General features: G+C 49.4%; 2 protein-coding genes across 2 annotated transcripts; one reads left to right on the forward strand and one right to left on the reverse strand.

The window, feature by feature from the left end:
- Positions 1-8,831: 8,831 nt before the first annotated feature.
- LOC123139088 (uncharacterized) lies at positions 8,832-11,052 on the forward strand. The gene is made up of 3 exons (XM_044558896.1): positions 8,832-9,167; positions 10,217-10,452; positions 10,555-11,052. Exons 1-3 carry the CDS (start codon positions 9,035-9,037, stop codon positions 10,729-10,731), a joined length of 546 nt encoding a protein of 181 aa, XP_044414831.1. The 5' UTR covers positions 8,832-9,034; the 3' UTR covers positions 10,732-11,052.
- Positions 11,053-12,164: 1,112 nt separating this feature from the next.
- LOC123139087 (serine carboxypeptidase 24) lies at positions 12,165-17,643 on the reverse strand. Its single transcript, XM_044558895.1, has 9 exons — positions 16,834-17,643; positions 14,211-14,318; positions 14,022-14,117; positions 13,835-13,927; positions 13,574-13,659; positions 13,031-13,470; positions 12,834-12,929; positions 12,636-12,741; positions 12,165-12,548 (listed from the first exon to the last, which is right to left on the reverse strand). Exons 1-9 carry the CDS (start codon positions 17,129-17,131, stop codon positions 12,405-12,407), a joined length of 1,467 nt encoding a protein of 488 aa, XP_044414830.1. The 5' UTR covers positions 17,132-17,643; the 3' UTR covers positions 12,165-12,404.
- Between the last annotated feature and the right edge of the window lie 1,862 nt (positions 17,644-19,505).

Here is a 19,505-nt window from a genome sequence, read left to right on the forward strand (position 1 = left end):
TGTGAAACAATTTCCACAATGTCTTAATTGTGTACCAAACTCGCAACTCAGATATTCATCTCTATGATCATATCATAGACATTTTATCCTCTTGTCACGAAGATCTTCAACTTCACTCTAAAATTATTTGAACCTTTCAATAATTCAGACTTGTATTTCATCAAGTAAATATACTCAGCATCTACTCAAATTATTTGTGAAGTAAGAGCATAACGATATTCACTGTGTGCCTCAGCACTCATTGGATTGCACACATCAAATGTATTACTTCCAACAAGTTGCTCTCTTGTTCCATCTCACTGAAAACAAGGCCTTTCAGTCATCTTGCCCATGTGGTATGATTTGCATGTCTCAAGTGATTCAAAATCAAGTGAGTCCAAACGATCCATCTGCATGGAGTTTCTTCATGCGTATATACCAATAGACATGGTTCGCATGTCTCAAACTTTTCAAAAACGAGTGAGTCCAAAGATCCATCAACATGGAGCTTCTTCATGCGTTTTATACTAATATGACTCAAATGGCAGTGCCACAAGTAGGTGGTACTATCATTACTATATTATATCTTTTGGCATGAACATGTGTATCACTACGATCGAGATTCAGTAAACCATTCATTTTAGGTGCATGACCATTGAAGGTATTATTCAAATAAACAGAGTAACCATTATTCTCCTTAAATGAATAACTTTATTGCGATAAACATAATTCAATCATGTCTATGCTCAACGCAAACACCAAATAACAATTATTTAGGTTTAACACCAATCCCGATGGTAGAGGGAGCGTGTGATGTTTGATAACATCAACCTTGGAAATACTTCCAACACATATCGTCACCTCACCTTTAGCTAGTCTCCGTTTATTTCATAGCTTTTTATTTTTACTTACTAACACTTAGCAACCGAACCGGTATCTAATACCCTGGTGCTACTAGGAGTACTAGTAAAGTACACATTAATATAATGTATATCAATATACTTCTCTCGACCTTGCCAGTCTTCTCATCTACCAAGTATCTAGGGTAGTTCTGCTTCAGTGACCGTTCCCCTCATTACAGAAGCACTTAGTCTCGGATTTGGGTTCAACCTTGGGTTTCTTCACTAGAGCAACAACTGATTTGTCGTTTCATGAAGTATCCCTTCTAGCCCTTGCCCTTCTTGAAACTAGTGGTTTTACTAACCATCAACAATTGATGCTCCTACTTGATTTCTACTTTCGCGGTGTCAAACATCGTGAATAGCTCAAGGATCATCATATCTATCCCTGATATGTTATAGTTCATCACGAAGCTCTAGTAGCTTGGTGGCAGTGACTTTGGAGAACCATCACTATCTCATATGGAAGATTAACTCCTACTTGATTCAAGTGATTGTAGTACTTAGACAATCTGAGCACATGATCAACGATTGAGCTTTTCTCCCTTAGTTTTCAGGCTAAGAAACTTGTCAGAGCTCTCACACCTCTTGACGTGGGCACGAGTCTGAAATCCCAATTTCAGCTCTTGGAACATCTCATATGTTCCGTGACGTTTCCAAAAATGTCTTCGGTGCCTCAATTCTAAGCCGTTTAACATTACGCACAGAGCTATCACGTAGTCATCAAAAACGTGTATGTCAGATGTTCGCAACATCCACAAACGACGCTTGAGGTTCAGCACACTGAGTGGTGCATTAAGGACATGATCCTTTTGCGCAGCAATGAGGACAATCCTCAGTTTACGGACCCAATCCGCATAATTGCTACTGTCAACTCTCAACTAAATTTTCTCTAGGAACATATCTAAAATAGTAGAACTAAAGCGTAAGCTACGACATAATTTGCAAAGACCTTTTGACTAAGTTCATGATAATTAAGTTCATCTGATTATTTAATGAACTCCCACTTAGATAGACATCCCTCTAGTCATCTAAGTGATACATGATCCGAGTCAACTAGGCCGTGTCTGATCATCACGTGAGACGGACTAGTCATCATCGGTGAACATCTTCATGTTGATCGTATCTACTATACGACTCATGTTCGACCTTTCGGTCTCTTGTGTTCCGAGGCCATGTCTGTACATGCTAGGCTCGTCAAGTCAACCTAAGTGTTCCCGTGTGTAAATCTGGCTTACAACCGTTGTATGCGAATGTTAGAATCTATCACACCCGATCATCACGTGGTGCTTCGAAACAATGAACTTTCGCAAGGGTGCACAGTTAGAGGGAACACTTTCTTGAAATTTTAGTGAGGGATCATCTTATTTATGCTACCGTCGTTCTAAGCAAATAAGATGTAAACATGACAAACACATGCAAATCATAAAGTGACATGATATGGCCAATATCATTTTGCGTCTTTGATCTTCATATTTGAGGCGCGGCATGATCACCTTCGTCATCGGCATGACACCATGATCTCCATCATCATGATCCCCATCATCGTGTCTTCATGAAGTTGTCTCGCCAACTATTACTTCTACTACTATGGCTAACAGTTAGCAATAAAGTAAAGTAATTACATGGCGTTTTCAATGACACGTAGGTCATACAATAAATTAAGACAACTCCTATGGCTCATGCCGGTTGTCATACTCATCGACATGCAAGTCGTGATTCCTATTACAAGAACATGATCAATCCCATACATCACATATATCATTCATCACATTCTTTTGGCCATATCACATCACATAGCATACCCTGCAAAAACAAGTTAGACGTCCTCTAATTGTTGTTGCATGTTTTACGTGGCTGCTATGGGTTTCTAGCAAGAACGTTTCTTACCTACGCAAAAGCCACAACAGTGATATGCCAATTGCTATTTATCCTTCATAAGGACCCTTTTCATCGAATCCGATCCGACTAAAGTGGGAGACACTGTCACCCGCTAGCCACCTTATGCAACAAGTGCATGTCAGTCGGTGGAACCTATCTCACGTAAGCGTACGTGTAAGGTCAGTCCGGGCCGCTTCATCCCACAATGCCGCCGAACCAAGATAGGACTAGTAATGGTAAGCAAATTGAACAAACCATCGCCCACAACTACTTGTGTTCTACTCGTGCATAGAATCTATGCATAGACCTAGCTCATGATGCCACTGTTGGGGAACATAGCAATAATTCAAAATTTTCTACGCATCACCAAGATCAATCTATGGAGATTATAGCAACAAGAGAGGGAGAGGATGAGTGTATCTTCATACCCTTGAAGATCGTGATGCGAAAGCGTTACAAGAACGCGGTTGGTGGCGTGGTCGATTCCGATCTAAGCGCCGAACGGACGGCGCCTTCGCGTTCAACACACCTACAGACCGGGGATGTCTCCTCCTTATTGATCCAGCAAGGGGAGAGGAGAAGTTGAGGGAAAACTCCAGCAGCACGACGGCGTGGTGGCGATGGAGCTCGTGGTTCTCCGGCAGAGCTTCGCTAAGCACTACGGAGGAGGAGGAGGTGTTGGAGGAGGAGAGGGCTGCGCCAGGGAAGGGGGTGCGGCTGCCCTCTCTCTCCCTCACTATATATAGGGGGAAGGGGGAGGAGGAGGTGCCCTAGGGTTTCCCTAGGGAAGGGGCGGCGGCCACACGGGAAACCCTAGATGGGTTTGGGCGCCCCCACCCCTAGGAAACTTGCCCCCCAAGCCGGGAGGGATGGCTGCCCTAGGGGAGGTGCCCCCACCTCTCCAAGATACGTGAGATGGGGTGGGAGGGGAGCACAATCCCTTAGTGGGCTTATGTGCCCCATCCCCTTGGCCCATAAGGCCCCTCAACGCTTGTCGGGGCCTCCGAATCCCCTTTCGGACACGCTGGTCGTCACCCGGTACCCCCGGAACAATTCCGGACTCCAATACCCTTCTTCGAATATATCAATCTTCACCTCCGGACCACTCCGGAGTTCATCGTCACGTTCGGGATCTCATTCGGAACTCCGAACAACCTTCGGTAACCACATACTATTTCCCATAACAACTCTAGCGTCACCGAACCTTAAGTGTGTAGACCCTACGGGTTCAGGAACCATGCATACATGACTGAGACGTTCTCCGACCAATAACCAACAGCGGGATCTGGATACCCATGTTGGCTCCCACATGTTCCACGATGATTTCATTGGATGAACCACGATGTCGGGGATTCAATCAATCCCGTATACAATTCCCTTTGTCAATCGGTATGTTACTTGCCCGAGATTCGATCGTCGGTATCCCAATACCTCATTCAATCTCGTTACCGGCAAGTCACTTTACTCGTTCTGTAATGCATGATCTCGTGACTAACTACTTAGTCACATTGAGCTCATTATGATGATGCATTACCGAGTGGGCCCAGAGATACCTCTCCGTCATACGGAGTGACAAATCCCAGTCTCGATTCGTGCCAACCCAACAGACACTTTCGGAGATACCTGTAGTGCACCTTTATAGCCACCAGTTACGTTGTGATGTTTGGTACACCCAAAGCATTCCTACGGTATCCGGGAGTTGCACAATCTCATGGTCTAAGGAAATGATACTTGACATTTAGAAAAGCTCTTAGCAAACGAACTACACGATCTTGTGATATGCTTAGGATTGGATCTTGTCCATCACATCATTCTCCTAATGATGTGATCCCGTTATCAATGACATCCAATGTCCATGGTCAGGAAACCATAACCATCTATTGATCAACGAGCTAGTCAACTAGAGGCTCACTAGGGACATGTTGTGGTCTATGTATTCACACATGTATTACGGTTTCTAGTTAATACAATTATAGCATGAACAATAGACAATTATCATGAACAAGGAAATATAATAATAACCATTTTATTATTGCCTCTAGGGCATATTTCCAACAAAATTGTGGCTTGAGATAGCCTTTTTACTGGCACGTTCCATCAAGGGGGAGATCATGCCCGTTTTCTCAGGGATATCATCAGGATTTTGTTTCTCCCCATATGCTCAATGACATCTTTTGTGGGAGTGGCATTTTTTATCGGCACAGCAAAGGGACTCTTGGCCTTTCATTAACTTATAAAAGCAAAAGAGAGGACAACGCACTAGGCCACACCCTCACCCCCCTCCCCGCTTGCAGCTTCGTCTAGCTCCAGCGCCCAGATCCAATCTAGCACTCCTTTTTAGCGAGTCCAACCTTCCCCACCAGCCATGGCCGATAACCTCAAGGGGCGTTGGGGTGGTTCCACCGTGCTACACTAGGCGTGAGGGACTGGTCCTCACGGAACCCTTGGTCGTGAGTATCCGTCCACTCCGCCATGAAGTCGGCGAGAGCCGCCCCCTTGATGACCCTAGTCGTATTGAACTCCAACTGGAAAGCCCGCAGTTCGATGTTCCACTCGGCGACTCTGCCAGTAGCATTTGGGCTGCGCAACACCTTCTCTGGGGGTATGCAGAGACAACCTTGATGGGGTGGCCTTGGAAATAATGGCGCAGCTTCCTTGAAGCGACGAGGAGCGCGAGAAGGAGCTTCTGCTGCATAGGGTAGGTCACGCATCCCGTAGTGCTGTGTCGACAAAGTACACCAGATGCTCAACAAGGCGCCGGGTATCGACTGCAACCTGCCTTGCGCACGGCTTGGGCGCCTCATCGGGCGCCTCAGGGGCGGCGGCCTCAGGGGCACAGTCCTGCGGCGACAAGGGCTCCACGGCCCCGCGCGAGCCGTCTGACCCCGCGCCGGCACTGGTGCGCTCTTACCAGACTGCCCCGAGCGCCGCACTGACCGAATGCGCGGTGACAGCTAAGTAGAGCACCAGGGGCTTGCGAGGGCAGGGCGCCACCATAACAGGCGGGCTCGTGAGGTACCTCTTGAGGTCCTCGAAGGCTGCCTCCGCTTCCAGGGTCCATTCGAAGTGGCCCTTCCTCTTAATAGAGTTTAAAAAACGGCAGGGCGCGCTATCCAAGCTTAGAGATGAAGCGCCTCAGGGAAGTCACGCACCCTGCCAGCCTTTGCATTTCCTTGAGGGTCTAAGACGGGCGCATCCCTTCAATTGCCTTGACCCTTTCGGGGTTGGCCTCAATTTCTCAATGCGAGACGAGAAAACAGAGCAGCTTCCAAATCGAAATATTAAGGCAAGTAGAAGGAAGAGGAACCATGAGTGGTGATGTTGTGCTTATCTATACCATCGCTTGTGAGCTATGCAGTGGCAGCTGCCCTACAGAGAGGAAAGTTGTGGCCCGGGAACATGGCGCCTCAAAGGCAATGTTATATGCTGTTGAGGAAGGGTGCCTCTGATGGTCGCGCTGCGTGTCATTGCCAGTGCTGACAATGGGCCAACGCTGGGAGGGAGGTGTCGCACCGCCGCAGGAGAACGGAGCAGAGCACATGATAACACGAGAGGGGGGGGGCAACTTACCAAACCAACCGCCATGGTCACCCTGGATTGGATCCACCTTCCTGCACATGTCGTCGTTACCGTCCTACGCCGCCACTACGCCAGCGCCTCCTTCAGGCACTGCACAGCGGCTGCTCCACCTCGCCATTGCCTTCACACGGAGCAACCGATCAGGGTGGAACAATAGGGTGTTGGAGCACCTCCTCGTGTCAGCTTCAGCGCTTGCTTAGCCAAGGCGGCAACTCCCTACGACGTCGTGGGCGGACGGCTCTGGTGGCATGCGATGGCGGGCGTCGGTGATCTGGGCGGGCAGAAGGTCGAGGCGCGGGGTGGCTTGCAGCGTCGAGCTGTGGCGCGCTTGAACAACGGGGACGGCGGGACTCCGGCACCTGAACGGGCGTGAGGCCGCAAGCTCATGGTCGAGAGCAATGACATTGGCCCAAGATGACGGCGACGTCGATGATGTGCAGCCGCGGCCTGAGTTTAGCCTCCCGCGCGGATGTACGTTGCCTTCCCTTCCTCTCCTCCGTCATGGCCTCTGATCATGGGGCGATGGGAGAGAATTTTGGAGCTTGGTGGTGGGACGTGGAGGAGGCGGCTGTATTGTCTCGGGATGAAGGAGAGACAATTTATAGATCTACAACAGCGGTGGAGGGGACATGAGATTGGACTGAAGTCACGTGTCCCGACTGGATCCATCTTCCGTAGAAAAAAACTGAAACCAATGTAAAAATTATAACGTGGCAAACGAAGAAACCAGAGTCAAAGCAGCGATGGGCACGTACGATCAGAACATGAAAGGAAACTGACGTGACCCTTCATGTGCATTCAATAGAAAGAAAGACATGGTAAAAAAAGTGCAAGACGCTAGGTAGCTAAGAGATAGGAACGACAAGGAAAGCCTCCGTCACACGCGTCATTTTCTCAGGGGCGGTAAAAAATTCCGGAAAAACCAGAAAAATCAAACCCTTACTGGCTTAGTATTCTTAGTATATAGTGTTGATATTGCCATATCTTTTTCTTTAATATATAGTACGCACACGTGTGCATATTCGAGAAAAAAAAGTGTTGATATTGCCATGTCCATTCCTTGTGACCATTCTGCACGTACAGAATTACAGTGTTGATATACAGAATTACAATGTTGATATACAGAATTGTCACATTGTAATTCTGTATATCAACATTGGTCTGATATAGTGCATGTACTGGTCTGCGCCAATGTCCATTCCATGTGGATCAACTGGTCTATAGGGTAATTATTTTTACGAATTTTGACACTGGTCTGCACCAAACTCTGGTAGATGCTCTGGAGTCGCCGAACATTTTTGTTACTGAGTTTTGACATTGGTCTGGTAGATACTGTAATGTGTTAATCTATTAATCTGAATTTTGTTACTGATGATGACAGAAAATTTGTGCACTGTAATTTGTTCTGGACAGCTCCGTAGTTATTGGATTCAGTTAACCAAAGTTTAGTTCTTGTTGGTGCAAGTGCAAAAGTTACTGACAAGATGCAATCATTTTTCTTATTGGTGCAAAAATTACTGTCAAGATGCATATCCTGTTGCTCCTCGGAATGAGCTGCTATGTTCTCAACTCAACTCATTTTGACAAGCATGCAGAGAAGATATAAATAAACAGGAAAACACTAGCTTGTACTTTGGCTTTCTAGTTTGTATAAAAAGAAGTCCTGAGTCCAACTTCTACTGATCATGATCCAACTTGTACTGAATTTTCCTCACAATTATTCAAAACTCACAATAAGCTACTGTATTCCATATAACTCAGTATCTTCTTTGCCAAATAATCACATGCAGAGAAGATAGTACTCTACTTTGCCAGGAAATCACGATCACAACTTCTACTCTACCCCAGAATAATTATGTATCTTCTTACACTAGCAGTAGCGGATTTACAAGCATGGATGGATCAAGTGTTGAGTATGAAGGCTGTGAACTTGATCAGCCATTGATCAAGTGTTCAGTATGGACTACAAATGCTTTCGATTTTAAACACACTATTGTTGATCCACCGCTCAATTTCGCAGGAGTAAAGAACTGAATGATTTTACCGATCCACACTATTGCTTTCTTCTGTTTTGCCCGATCCACACTATTGTTTCTGCCTTTCTCTGCTTCTTGCTCAATTGGAAGTAATTTCACATCAGTTTCACAGGAGGAGTGCCAACAGAGGCAATGGTCCTGCGAGCTGCGCCCGGAAGCGCGCGGGAAGGTTGAAATAAATTGAGTAGCCAAAGGCCTCGTGCACAGTATGGAAGGAAGAGGAAAAATGGCCCGACGGCGGCTGCGCTTGGGAAAGCTGCCGATGGTGACAACGGCAAGGAGGAAGGTGGAGACGGAGTGATTAGCACGATAATTAATTCTACGAGGGGGCTTTTGAAAAAACAATTAGGCCCGACATTAATTTCGGGACGATTGGTTTCAGTCAGACGGTTGGTTTTGCCTTCGTGACGTAGGAAAGTATACGTATGCGTGTGGGGGTTGGGTCCGTAATAGATTCGGCCAGACGATGGAAAGAAACCCAAAACCAATCGAAAAGGCCTCCAGATCCGATTCGGGAGGCCCCTTGCTTATAGCACCATCTATAAGTAGGAATCAAATTGATCCCAAGCAGACCCTCTCACCCGCCGCCGGCGTTTTTTGTCGAATCGATCGACTGATCGACGGGAGGAGAAGCCCAGCCCCTTGGCATCACGGAGTAAGATGAAGACCTCGGCGCCGATGAGTCCGGATGAAATCGACAAGGCGATGGCTTCCGAGGCGAGGAAATTCGCGTCGCACGCTCGCGTTTGGGAATCCGCGTGGGGCGAAACATGCGGCTTCTTCACAGACACCAGTGAGTAATAACCAACCCAATATCAGTTTTATTTACTAATTATTAATCGGTTCAGCTATCGGGCGCTTGAAATTCTCTTTAGCGCCGCTTGCTTGAATCCAAATCAGTCAGAGCACCAACGTAGTCAGAGCACCAACGAGGAAAATCGAGGGTCGGGTTCGATGGCTGGCTGGGATGCGACCGTGAACCCCGCACAGTGAACCGGGTGGGGAGAGCGGCAGTACATGAATACAAATCGTTGCTGCAGTTCTTCGTCTCATCACCGTATCCGTCAGATGAGCTCCATCTCTTTCCACGTTGCCTCATTGGTCACCATGTCTGCTGGAAGAGGCGGTGATGTGTTAGGGGATTGATGATGCGTATGAGCAAAGCGACTTGCCATGGAAAGGCGGCGGCGGTGTTGTCCGGTGTGCAACAGGGGAGCAGCCGTGTGAACTGCACGATCAGTTAGGTCACGCAGTGACTAATGGGCCTAATGGGCTTCCTTTTATTTATTCATTTAGAGATATGCCTATTTTCGTATTTAAAATAAATCAGGTATCGCCACTGGTAGAGTAGTTGGTGCCATCAATCCAGTCGACCCGGGATCACGTCCCACGACCCAAAATGTTGACCCGGAAATCTGGCAACTATAATACGGCCGTGCGAGAAAAAATCTGGTGCTCGGAGAGGCTTAGCAGCCGGGACCATGTGGTTAAGCTGACTGCCCGCGGGTTTGGGGTTGAAGATGAACAATAGTAGACAGATGGAGATTGAGGATGACTCTCCACCGTCCGATTTCAATTATATGCCCCCCCCCCCCCCCCCCCCCCCCCCAAAAAATTACTCATAGTTTTTTTTCTGCGACAACTAGTACAAAACCGGGGAGTACTAATTAATTAGTACAGTTCATATACATCAGACCTTCGTTGTATTCAAAAGTCTAGGATTTACACTTTGTCCAAACTTCGGGCGGCTGTGAATGGATTCTTGTTTATTTTGCTGGTCATCGAGTGGTAGCTCATGCTTGTTTATTAGAACATTCTAACGCTTGCTTAACCTTTTTACAGCGGCGCTGAGTTCCATGCAGTTTACACACTATATATCTGGACACATCTCAAACAATTGTGCTGGGTCCAGTCCGGAAACCTTGCAGGTCTTCTCCATCAAACTCACGGAAATAGCTGCTGGTCTCGCCTGGCCATTGGCTGTGTACGGTGTGGTTGCTGTTCGAGACATCGCAGATCATAACCGTAACCTTCTCTTCTGTTGTGATAGGAGCCATGCCCAAGAACTCAATCAAGATGTACCTACTTTCTTAATTTTCTCTTCATTTTATTTTGAAAATCTTGGTTGCATGCACCCTCTGTTGTTGGTTAGGTTAATGGGGTGTCGATGATGTTTGCAGGATTCGTTTTTGCGCTTAATTGGGCCATCACGTGCAATTGTGTTAACAGACATAGTTGACATTGAAATCCAACTGAAAGTGAAAGGTCCAACAAAGTCTCAAGATAAAGCGTTGATCAGCCATGTCTGTAATTATGGTGGAGAAGGTCTTGGTGTATCTACCAACCCTTTGCATTGATAATTGCTTATGTACATTGGAGTTATGCTTGCAGCGAGTCAAACGAACGGTCCAGGCTACCATCTTGAGTGCCCAAGTTGTCAAGTGTGGTTCATGGCCTTTTGAATATGGTGGCCGAGTTGCTTGCTCCTCACCATCAGGGGAAATGGTGGTTACTGAGAGTGGAGTCACTCATGCTATCAATCCCTCATCTAGCCAAATTGTACTGCTTGAATCAAAAGGTGAAGCAATGCTGAAAGGTCGTCGTGGTAGTAACATATATCTGTCGAGGCAAGTTATTTCTATAGAAACTGAAGGACAGCTGGACGTTGCCATAGAAGCCTACTCAAAATCTGGTGATGTCACTGCACGAGGTCATGTCTGTTTCGTGCCCCAATTTTGCAACATAAGCCAGGAAAAATGTGCCATTGCTGACGTTGAGGTGGTGATTACTGTTGCTTGGTCCCTTGTCGCTACAAGCAAAAGGGAAGTGGCGTGGAACACTGAAAAGACAAGGCAACAGCCAACACCAACCAAACCTTTGCGCATGTTAGAGTATACTGTGTATATAACCTACAGCAAATGTATATGGTCAACCGCTGGAAGTGTGAGTGCGTGTGATCGTGGCACACGATCTGTGTGTAGTGGCGCATGATCCCCTCGGCTGAGGCCATCTGTAACCTGTATATTAACCCCAGCCGATGAGCTAATGGATATGCGTTGATTCCCATACTTCATTCCTCCTCAAACATTGTATTAGATACCCCTGACCAGATCAATCCCTTTGCTCCGGTCGCCGATCCTGCTGCCGCTGCTATGGGCAACGGCTCTGCCCCCTTGCTGCCGCTCCGCCACCGCCGCCTGCACTTCTATGCACTGGCCCGGCCGCTGTCACACCACCAACTTTCGGCATTTTAACGGCCCTTGCTACATTTGAGCCCATTTCTAGTCCGAAGTGACTTTTGACCTCTTAACGGGCCATGGTCTTCGTGGAAAAATTTCAGCCCAGCCTGACAATCGGCATGTTAAAGGCCCGTGGAATAATTGGACCCATTTATGGCCTGAATTTGCATCCGGCTTGTACGGGGAGTCTGCATGCACCAAGTGGATCGAGGCTCACAAGCGATGCCTTCGTGCTGAGGGGATCAAGGTCTGATTCTTCTCCAGTCCCCTGAGGATGCTGCATTTGATTTCTTGAATGTTGCAGAACATGTTATTTGAGATTCAGACTTGTTGTCTTGTTTTTCAATGCTGTTCCTGTATGGTTTAATGGTTAGCGAGCTTGATACCTGTTTCCATGGGAAATAAATTACTGATGACTGTGACTTTATGGGTTATATGAGAAGTTTTCTTGGTGTTCATATTGTTGCCCATCTCTGCTTTGTTTGGCATGGAAGAAACTACAATATTCTCGATATGGAAATTTCATAGTGAAAACTGATAGTAAGACAACATCAAGAATAGAGCCTTCAAATTTATTTGCTCGTTGCTGCCAATGCCCATGGTTTCCATGGCATAATCACCCTTATTCTCCTCTCATCCTTTTCCCCAGACCAAATCAATCACTCGTCACCAATGAACTAGTACTAGTTATTTTCTACTACTTGCAGGCACTCTACATCACTCTCTCCATCCATCTTACACAGTTTTCAGACCTTTAGCTAGGCATCACGCTGCACATCATCAGTTCACCTTCAGGATTTGGGCAATGGCTTCCCCGCCAGGAATGACACAAACATCCTGAAGGCCCTCCTTGGCTGGAACAATGGCACCTCATGCCCCGCGCCTCTCACCGACGCAAATGTCAGCCCTTCATACACCTCAGACCACCCTCCTACCTGCAAATGCAAAGAGGTTACACTTTCACTGCAACAGTATTATTGCGTAAACTCCAATTGCATAACAGCAAGCTATCTTGAGTATACCTGACCGGCTGAGTACCACGGGTACCAGCGGATCTTAGTCTTAAGACCAAGGTGGCTGAGCGAAAACCTCGTCGCTGTCACCGGGACAACCGAATCCGTGTCGCCGCTGCATTCACCATTCAGAATAGGTTACATCCACTGAAACAATTTGTACCGAATTGAAGGAAAACTTTGCCTGTTTCAGACTCTTGAGCTTACCTGAACACCCATATCCTGATCCCAGCCTTGATCAGCATCCTGTACGTCGGCAGCATCGACAACTCAGAGTCGTTCCATGTCTTGATGAGCACATCACTGTCAAGGTCAAAACATCCCCTGCTTGTTAATCACTTAATCTTCAATTCAAGGACCCAACCATAACAAGAACAGAGAAGAAAATTTGTCTGAAACTGAACCTGCAGGCAGTCCATCTGTAGGGGATCCTGGTGGTGTTGGCGTGCATGGCCCTCTGCACGTCGAGCCGGTTGTAGTACTTCTCGGCGTAGGTCTCCGTGCAGGGGTCATAGCTGTTAGACCTCCGGCGAATGAGGGTGTCCTTGAACCTGAGCACCGCACGGCGGTGCCTCCGGGATGCAGTGGAGTTGCCGGATGCCGCCGACGAGTCGGAGGTGGCGTGGCAGGACGGCGTGTAGATGCTGTACTGGTCGATGTCCCCGAACTCGTGGTTCATGGCGTAGCTCATGGCGCGGTTGCAGGCATTCGAGACGTTGGCGCTGGTGAAGTTGCAGAGCTTGAGGATGGCCCGGTAGGTGCCGTCGGAGATCATGGCGTGCGTCCACCAATAGGTCACCGTGCCGATGTTGTCGTAGTAGTTGTCGGTCACCGCGTTCCCCACCTGGGTACGTCATCACGACCAACAAAAAAGATGGAAGATTCAGTGCGATCGATCCACCACTGGTGAAATGCTGTAGCTGCTTTTGAGTGAGTGTGGTGCTCACAAGGATTCCCTTTAGGTTGATGAAGGGGTTGGGCGAAGCCTTGTTGTACTCGACAATCTTCCTCGCCAACTGGGGGACGTAGTGGCCTGGAGATAAAAGGAATTGATCCCCAAGAGTGAATGTAAGTACTTTTCAGGTGGGTCATTATTCCTATCATAGTGCTAGTGTGACAGTTATCATAAGAGTTTTTCTCCTGGTGCTCTGAAAGCCAGAGAACTATGGAAAGAAGGATACCCCACTGAGTTCCCAATGGTAACTCACCGGCGTAGCTTTCTCCGGCGATGTAGAAATCCCGGTGCCGGTACTGCGGGAACCGCGACATCCAGCTGATCAAGAACTGCAGCGAGTCTCGCGCTGCATTACATTCCACAGGCACATCAAAATCACTAGTAGGTTTGAACAGTCGAAATTTTGCATGACTCAAACATGCTTTACAGTGGAGGATTACCGGTCCTCTGATCGCCGGAGGTCTTGAGATCGGAGGAGGTGTTGGAGTAGGAGAAGCCGACGCCGGCCGGCGACTCAAGGAAGAGAAGGTTCGCCTCTGCATACAGCAGCAAAATTCAGTTAGTTTCAGTGAGTCACCTGTGCTGAATGCATCTCTAGGCATAAACAAGCAATATTACTAGCGACTCGCCTCTGTTCCACGAGTACTTGTTGAGGTAGAGCCCCGTCCCGTTGGGCTTGATCCGGAACGGGCCGATCTCCTCGGACGCGCCGTAAGCCACGGAGGAGCACCCAGGCCCTGAGAAGCAAAATTATTCAGACAACCCCACTGGCGGAAGTGCAAAAGGTAAATAAAAAATACAGTACTAGGTTTGCACTCCCGTTTGAAGATTCATCTTGTGTTGCCATGGAAGTTGTCATGATGCGGCAAGTGAAATGTGGGCGTCAAGTAGGGCCGTGCACGCTGTAGCTGACAGAGCATGAAGGCAAAAGCTAGGGCCGGACAGACAGACGGCATGGCAGAGATGCAGAGCAGACCACAATGATGATCGATCGGTGCCGACGGGCGACGGATGAACGAGAGCCAAAGCCACACTGGCAGTTAAGCACCAGTGATGGTCTAGTGCTTACGGTGAACACTTGACATTTTAAAACAACATCTAGTATTGCGGATAAGATATGCTTCTTCTTCAGACAAGCAAAGGGTATCCTAATCGCAAGGGAGAAGAAAAGGGGCGCAGCCAGCGGCAGAGGCGTGCGCCGGCCGTTTGTGCCTGCCAGCCTGCCTGTCCCCAATTCCCGAGGCAGGCAGCCGCACCGCAGGTCAAAGTAAAACAAACCACGGCCGGCGGCAACGCGTTGATCGATCACTCTCTCACCCCGTGCCAACGCCATGCCATGCGCCTGCGTGCAAGGAGGAAAAGGCCACCGCACACACAGAGTCGCCATTCTGCAGGCACGCTACGAGCAGATGCATACCCGCAATGCCGCCGATGCAGATCGATCGCAGTAGGCAGTAGCCTACTACTGTGCCGGAAAGGACACGGTACCGAGCACAATGATACATCGCACATCCTTGTTGGTAGTATGCGGCGGTGTGGGGCGAGGTTTTAGGTTTGGTGTCTAGCCCCTGGACGCGCCCGATCCGTCGGCGCGTGAGTGATAATGACCAGAGATGGAGCAGAAGGAACAAGCGGCCACTGTAGCGGCATTAGCTAGCAACAAAAGATTACTACGAAAAACAACGACGAAAGATGGTGGCCTGCCTGCGGCTCGCCGGCGCAGCCTTTTTCTCCTTTCCGGTGGTCACGCACGCACGAGCCCAAACACATATCTGCCGGCTGGCTGCACGACGCCTACCACAACGTAGCTCATCATTTCGTCCATCGCTGTGGCCCTGGCTGGCCCCCTCCATCCCTGCGCCGCATGCAGCGGTCACATACGCAGCGCTCACTCACATGAGGAAGCAGCGAGCCCTGTGGCTAAGATTTCCCGGATCTCCAAGGACGGGTTCATTCATCAGGCAGGCCTCAGGCTCCGGCCGGATCGAGCTCTGGACGGCTCTGCATCGGCGACGGCTGGCCGGCTGGGGTCACTGCGTCATCGAGGACGACGCCGCGCTGTCGCGCAGGTGCGGCGTGGTGTGGTGTAGTGTGGTACTCCATTCAGCGGTGCAGGACAGCCGGATCAGGTGCATGGGAATTTGGGTGGCGCTGCATTTGCAAGGCAGAGGCATGCATGCAGGCACGCAGCCGTCTTCAGAGCGATTGGGATTTTGTACTCAGGGGTGGCAGTGCGATTAGGAGGGGCTAAACACCATGTCCTTGCGTGCAGGTGCATGAGACAATTCTCTGCGCTAACATGTGCAGGCGATGGGTACTTATACTTATGAAAGACGAGTTGTTTATGACTAATAACTGAACGTGCATGTCATGTGACCAAGATACTGAAGACCACATTCAGAGATGACAGTAACCTATCTATCGACCGAGGTGGACTTATTTATTGCTTCATTCCTACGGCAAAAGCATCCGAGAATGGAGTTTAATTACAGCCACTGTCTAGCCTCGCCCCACCTGAAGTTTCATATCACATCAAAAGAGCTAAGCAAAACGTAGTACGATAGAACATGTCATGCATGTTGCACGGGCAAAGGCCAAGCTGACACTCTGCAACTGCGATCCATGCTCGTGTTTCAGGCATCGGTCATGTCCTCGCCCGCACATTTACTCCCGCCTGCGCGCGCATTCACTACCACGTACTACGTGCCATCTCCATCATACGGATACAGCCGCCCCAAACTCCCAAAACGAAAAAAAATCACCAGTACGTTGTCCTTCACCAAGGAAGGAATGCGCCAAGCTAGCCTGGAATTATGTCAAGTTTCAGTTCGTACACTCGTGGCCGTTGGATCTTGCTTACATTTATCTGTGTGTGTGCAACTGTGCATTAAGGTTGGACTTGGAGTAGTATATTGTTTGTTTGAGGGGCAGAGGAGAATCATGGGGCTTTCCTTTGGTTACTGTGTATACCCAGCCGTGTTGGCAACGAGTTTGAAGAACTTTGAAGTTCGTGTCGAAAGCCCCGGAAAGTTTCATCCTTTTTAAAACTCCGAAAGGTGGCGAAAGTAAGCGTAGGAGGCTCATCATGATCGGGAGACCGCAGGAACGGTTTCGGTCAAACACGATCAGTGAGACTCTGTCTGAACCGACCGTGAGAGTGAGTGAAGAAAGAACTAAACTAAACAAGCACACAGTGATTTCCAGACAAGCACACGAAGAAATTAAGGAATGTACGGTGCTTGCTTCGCTTACCGCCGTTGAGCCAGAGGACGAGGGGCTTGCTGGCCGCGTCGCCGCCGGCGGCCTCGGTGAGCCAGTAGAAGAGCGCGCGCCCGTGCCGCTCGCTCACCGTCACGTACCCGGAGTACTGCGCGAAGACCACCGCCGGCTGCCCCGGCAGCGCCTCGACCCGGTCCCGCGCGCGCTGCTCCGCGCCAGGGTCGGCGGCGACCAGGCCGGCAGTGCCTCCGGCCGCCAGCCACAGCACCAGGACGCTCGCCACGGCGCCCACGACGCCGCCGCCGCCCGCCACTCCACGCAGGGCCGCCATTGAGAAGACAGCTCTTGCCGGAATGTCCTGGTAGTGGTACTAGCTACGGGATGGAGCGCGCGCAGACGAGCTTGCCGCGGCTGCGGGGTGCAGCGGTATTTATCGTCGATCAGAGTCGAGTCGCGCGAGCTCAGCTCAGCTCTGAGAGAGGTGGCTGGTGGGGGTGGTGGCGCGCATGCAGATGCAATAATGCGGCATCGGATCGGGCGAGAGCGACGGGCGGACGGGCATGGGCGGCTCTGCGGGGCATTTAAGCCTGGGAGCTCAGCAGCTCGGTGTGAGCGTTCATGGCGTGGGCAGGGCAGGTGAGGTGAGGGTGAGCTACGCTGCTGCGCTGCGGGCGGTAGCTGAGCGGAGCCTACGCCGCCATTAATACCCCTCCGTCCCGTCGACGACCTCGGCACACCGGCTGGCCTACGTACGTCGCTTGGGTTGAGACGGGGCGCGGGGGGCTAGGCTAGAGATTGACCACAGGAGGGCATTAATGCGGTGGCTTGTATACTCCAGCTACCACTGCACGCTGCGGGCTCTCGGTCGCTTTCTACGGCGCCGGCCGGGCGATTCCTCGCTGTTGATGAGTGCTTCTTGCATGCTCCATGCGCTGTGAAACAGAGCAAAAGGTGGCCCGGCTGCAGATGGGATTTACCAGCGGAAAGTTTTTACGAGCTTTCTGCGTGGGACAAGCGAAATAAAAGTCACTGTGTCTGTGCGCTAGTACTACAGTAACACTTACTTACCCTTGTTACTAGTAGTACGAGTGCACAACATCCCTTGATGAGTGGTAGCTAGGTACGTGGCGTTGGGCGGTTGGCCGGGTGGCCGGTACGTACAACGCAGGCCAAATGAAGACAGCAGCGGTACGTACGTAGAAAGCAAGCTCACATAACATTGACAGCACGACACGAGGACAGCAGGGAAGCGTGTACCAGATGGGTTCGATCAATCGCCTTGGTAAAGATGAAAAGATCTGCAGAAATCACAGATTTGACCTGAGGCAGAAATCAAATCACAAACTGACCTGTTCAGGAAAAAATTTCACTCTGCTGACCCTTTGGTGTGGCGCCCGACATCTGGGCGCCGCACCCTACTGTGCAGCGCCTTTCCCTTAGGCATCGCACATCTTGCCAGCGTGGCAGCCCTGGTCTAGTTGCGGCCCCACACGCACCTGTGCAGCGCCTAAGAGTTAGGCGCCACACTTTGACGTGCAGCGCCTAGCCCTTGGGCGCTGCACAGTGACTTAAGCGCGGCCGCCCCAGCCCAACCAGGCAGTTCTTCATCTCTCCGCTCTCTGTACAGAGAGCAGCGGTGGCGGCGGCGCCCCCATCTAATCCCCCCACATCCCTCTCAGATCTGAAGATTTGATCCATGGATTCGATCCCCAATCCATCCTACTAGGTAAACTTTTCCCTTCTCTTTCTTTTGCTCCGTAAATTTGTTGCCATTCTAGAGATTTGTCCATGATTTGATGAAACCCTTGATTTGTTTGGTTTGCTCGATTTAGGATGTGTATTCATATTGGTAGTACCGTAGTGTTATTTATTAGTTCACAATATATGATTCTTGTTGTTGAAACCCTAGATTGTTTAATTTTTTTAGATATATATGAGATGCCTATTTTTGTTTAGTTTATTTGAGATGAAGATGAACTTTTATATGTTTATTGTTTGAAATTGTAAGGATGGTTTGGCTTCTGGACGATGTCTACGACGTGCAACACCGGGCCTACATGATGCGCGAGAAGGATAAGGTAATAATGAGTAATCTAAATATTTTGCAAATTTGCCTTTAGTTGAAATTTACATGCCCTAAGATTTGTCATTACTTGTTTTTTGCAGAAGCTTGAACCTCTGAAGATTTGGTATCACGGGGTCTCTGGTCCTGCCATGCCTTACGATGAGCGGTACACACCGTACATCAAGCAGGCAGGACTACTCCCGTGGATTCTATTGGTCAGCCGGTCCACGCCGAATCTGAACGCTCCACTGGTGTCCGCTCTTGTTGATCGGTGGAGGCCAAAGACCAACAGTTTCCATCTTCGGACCGGGGAGATGACCGTGACGCTCGAGGATGTCTCGTTGATCACCGGTCTTGCTATCGACGGGAGGCCTCTATGTATGAGCACCGATTCTGATGGGTGGCGCGAGCAGATGATTGCTCTTATCGGTATGGCTCCTACCGAGGCTGAGGATGATGTAGAGGAGGGAGAAGAGAAGAAGAAGAGGGAAAGGAAGGCAGCCGGAGCTGCTTTCACGTGGATTCAAAATAACTTTGCGACGTGCCCTCCGGATGCAACTGATGATGTGATCCAGACACATGCTCGTGTGTATATGTGGTACATTGTGTCGAGGACTTTGTTTCCTGACTCCACTGGCAA

The sequence above is a fragment of the Triticum aestivum genome, chromosome 6B (genome assembly GCF_018294505.1).
Source record: "Triticum aestivum cultivar Chinese Spring chromosome 6B, IWGSC CS RefSeq v2.1, whole genome shotgun sequence".
NCBI classification, from domain to species: Eukaryota; Viridiplantae; Streptophyta; class Magnoliopsida; order Poales; family Poaceae; genus Triticum; species Triticum aestivum.

What these genes read in the sequence shown, in the direction of transcription:
- LOC123139088 (XM_044558896.1), top strand. Translation starts at nt 9,035, where the DNA reads ATGAAGACCTCGGCGCCGATGAGTCCGGATGAAATCGACAAGGCGATG. An exon ending in CGGCTTCTTCACAGACACCA is followed by an intron (nt 9,168 to 10,216) that starts GTGAGTAATAAC and finishes ACCTTTTTACAG; the next exon opens with CGGCGCTGAGTTCCATGCAG. An exon ending in CCCAAGAACTCAATCAAGAT is followed by an intron (nt 10,453 to 10,554) that starts GTACCTACTTTC and finishes TGATGTTTGCAG; the next exon opens with GATTCGTTTTTGCGCTTAAT.
- LOC123139087 (XM_044558895.1), bottom strand. Translation starts at nt 17,131, where the DNA reads ATGGCGGCCCTGCGTGGAGTGGCGGGCGGCGGCGGCGTCGTGGGCGCC. An exon ending in CGTCCTCTGGCTCAACGGCG is followed by an intron (nt 14,319 to 16,833) that starts GTAAGCGAAGCA and finishes TTTGCTTCTCAG; the next exon opens with GGCCTGGGTGCTCCTCCGTG. An exon ending in CGCCGGAGAAAGCTACGCCG is followed by an intron (nt 13,660 to 13,834) that starts GTGAGTTACCAT and finishes TTTTATCTCCAG; the next exon opens with GCCACTACGTCCCCCAGTTG.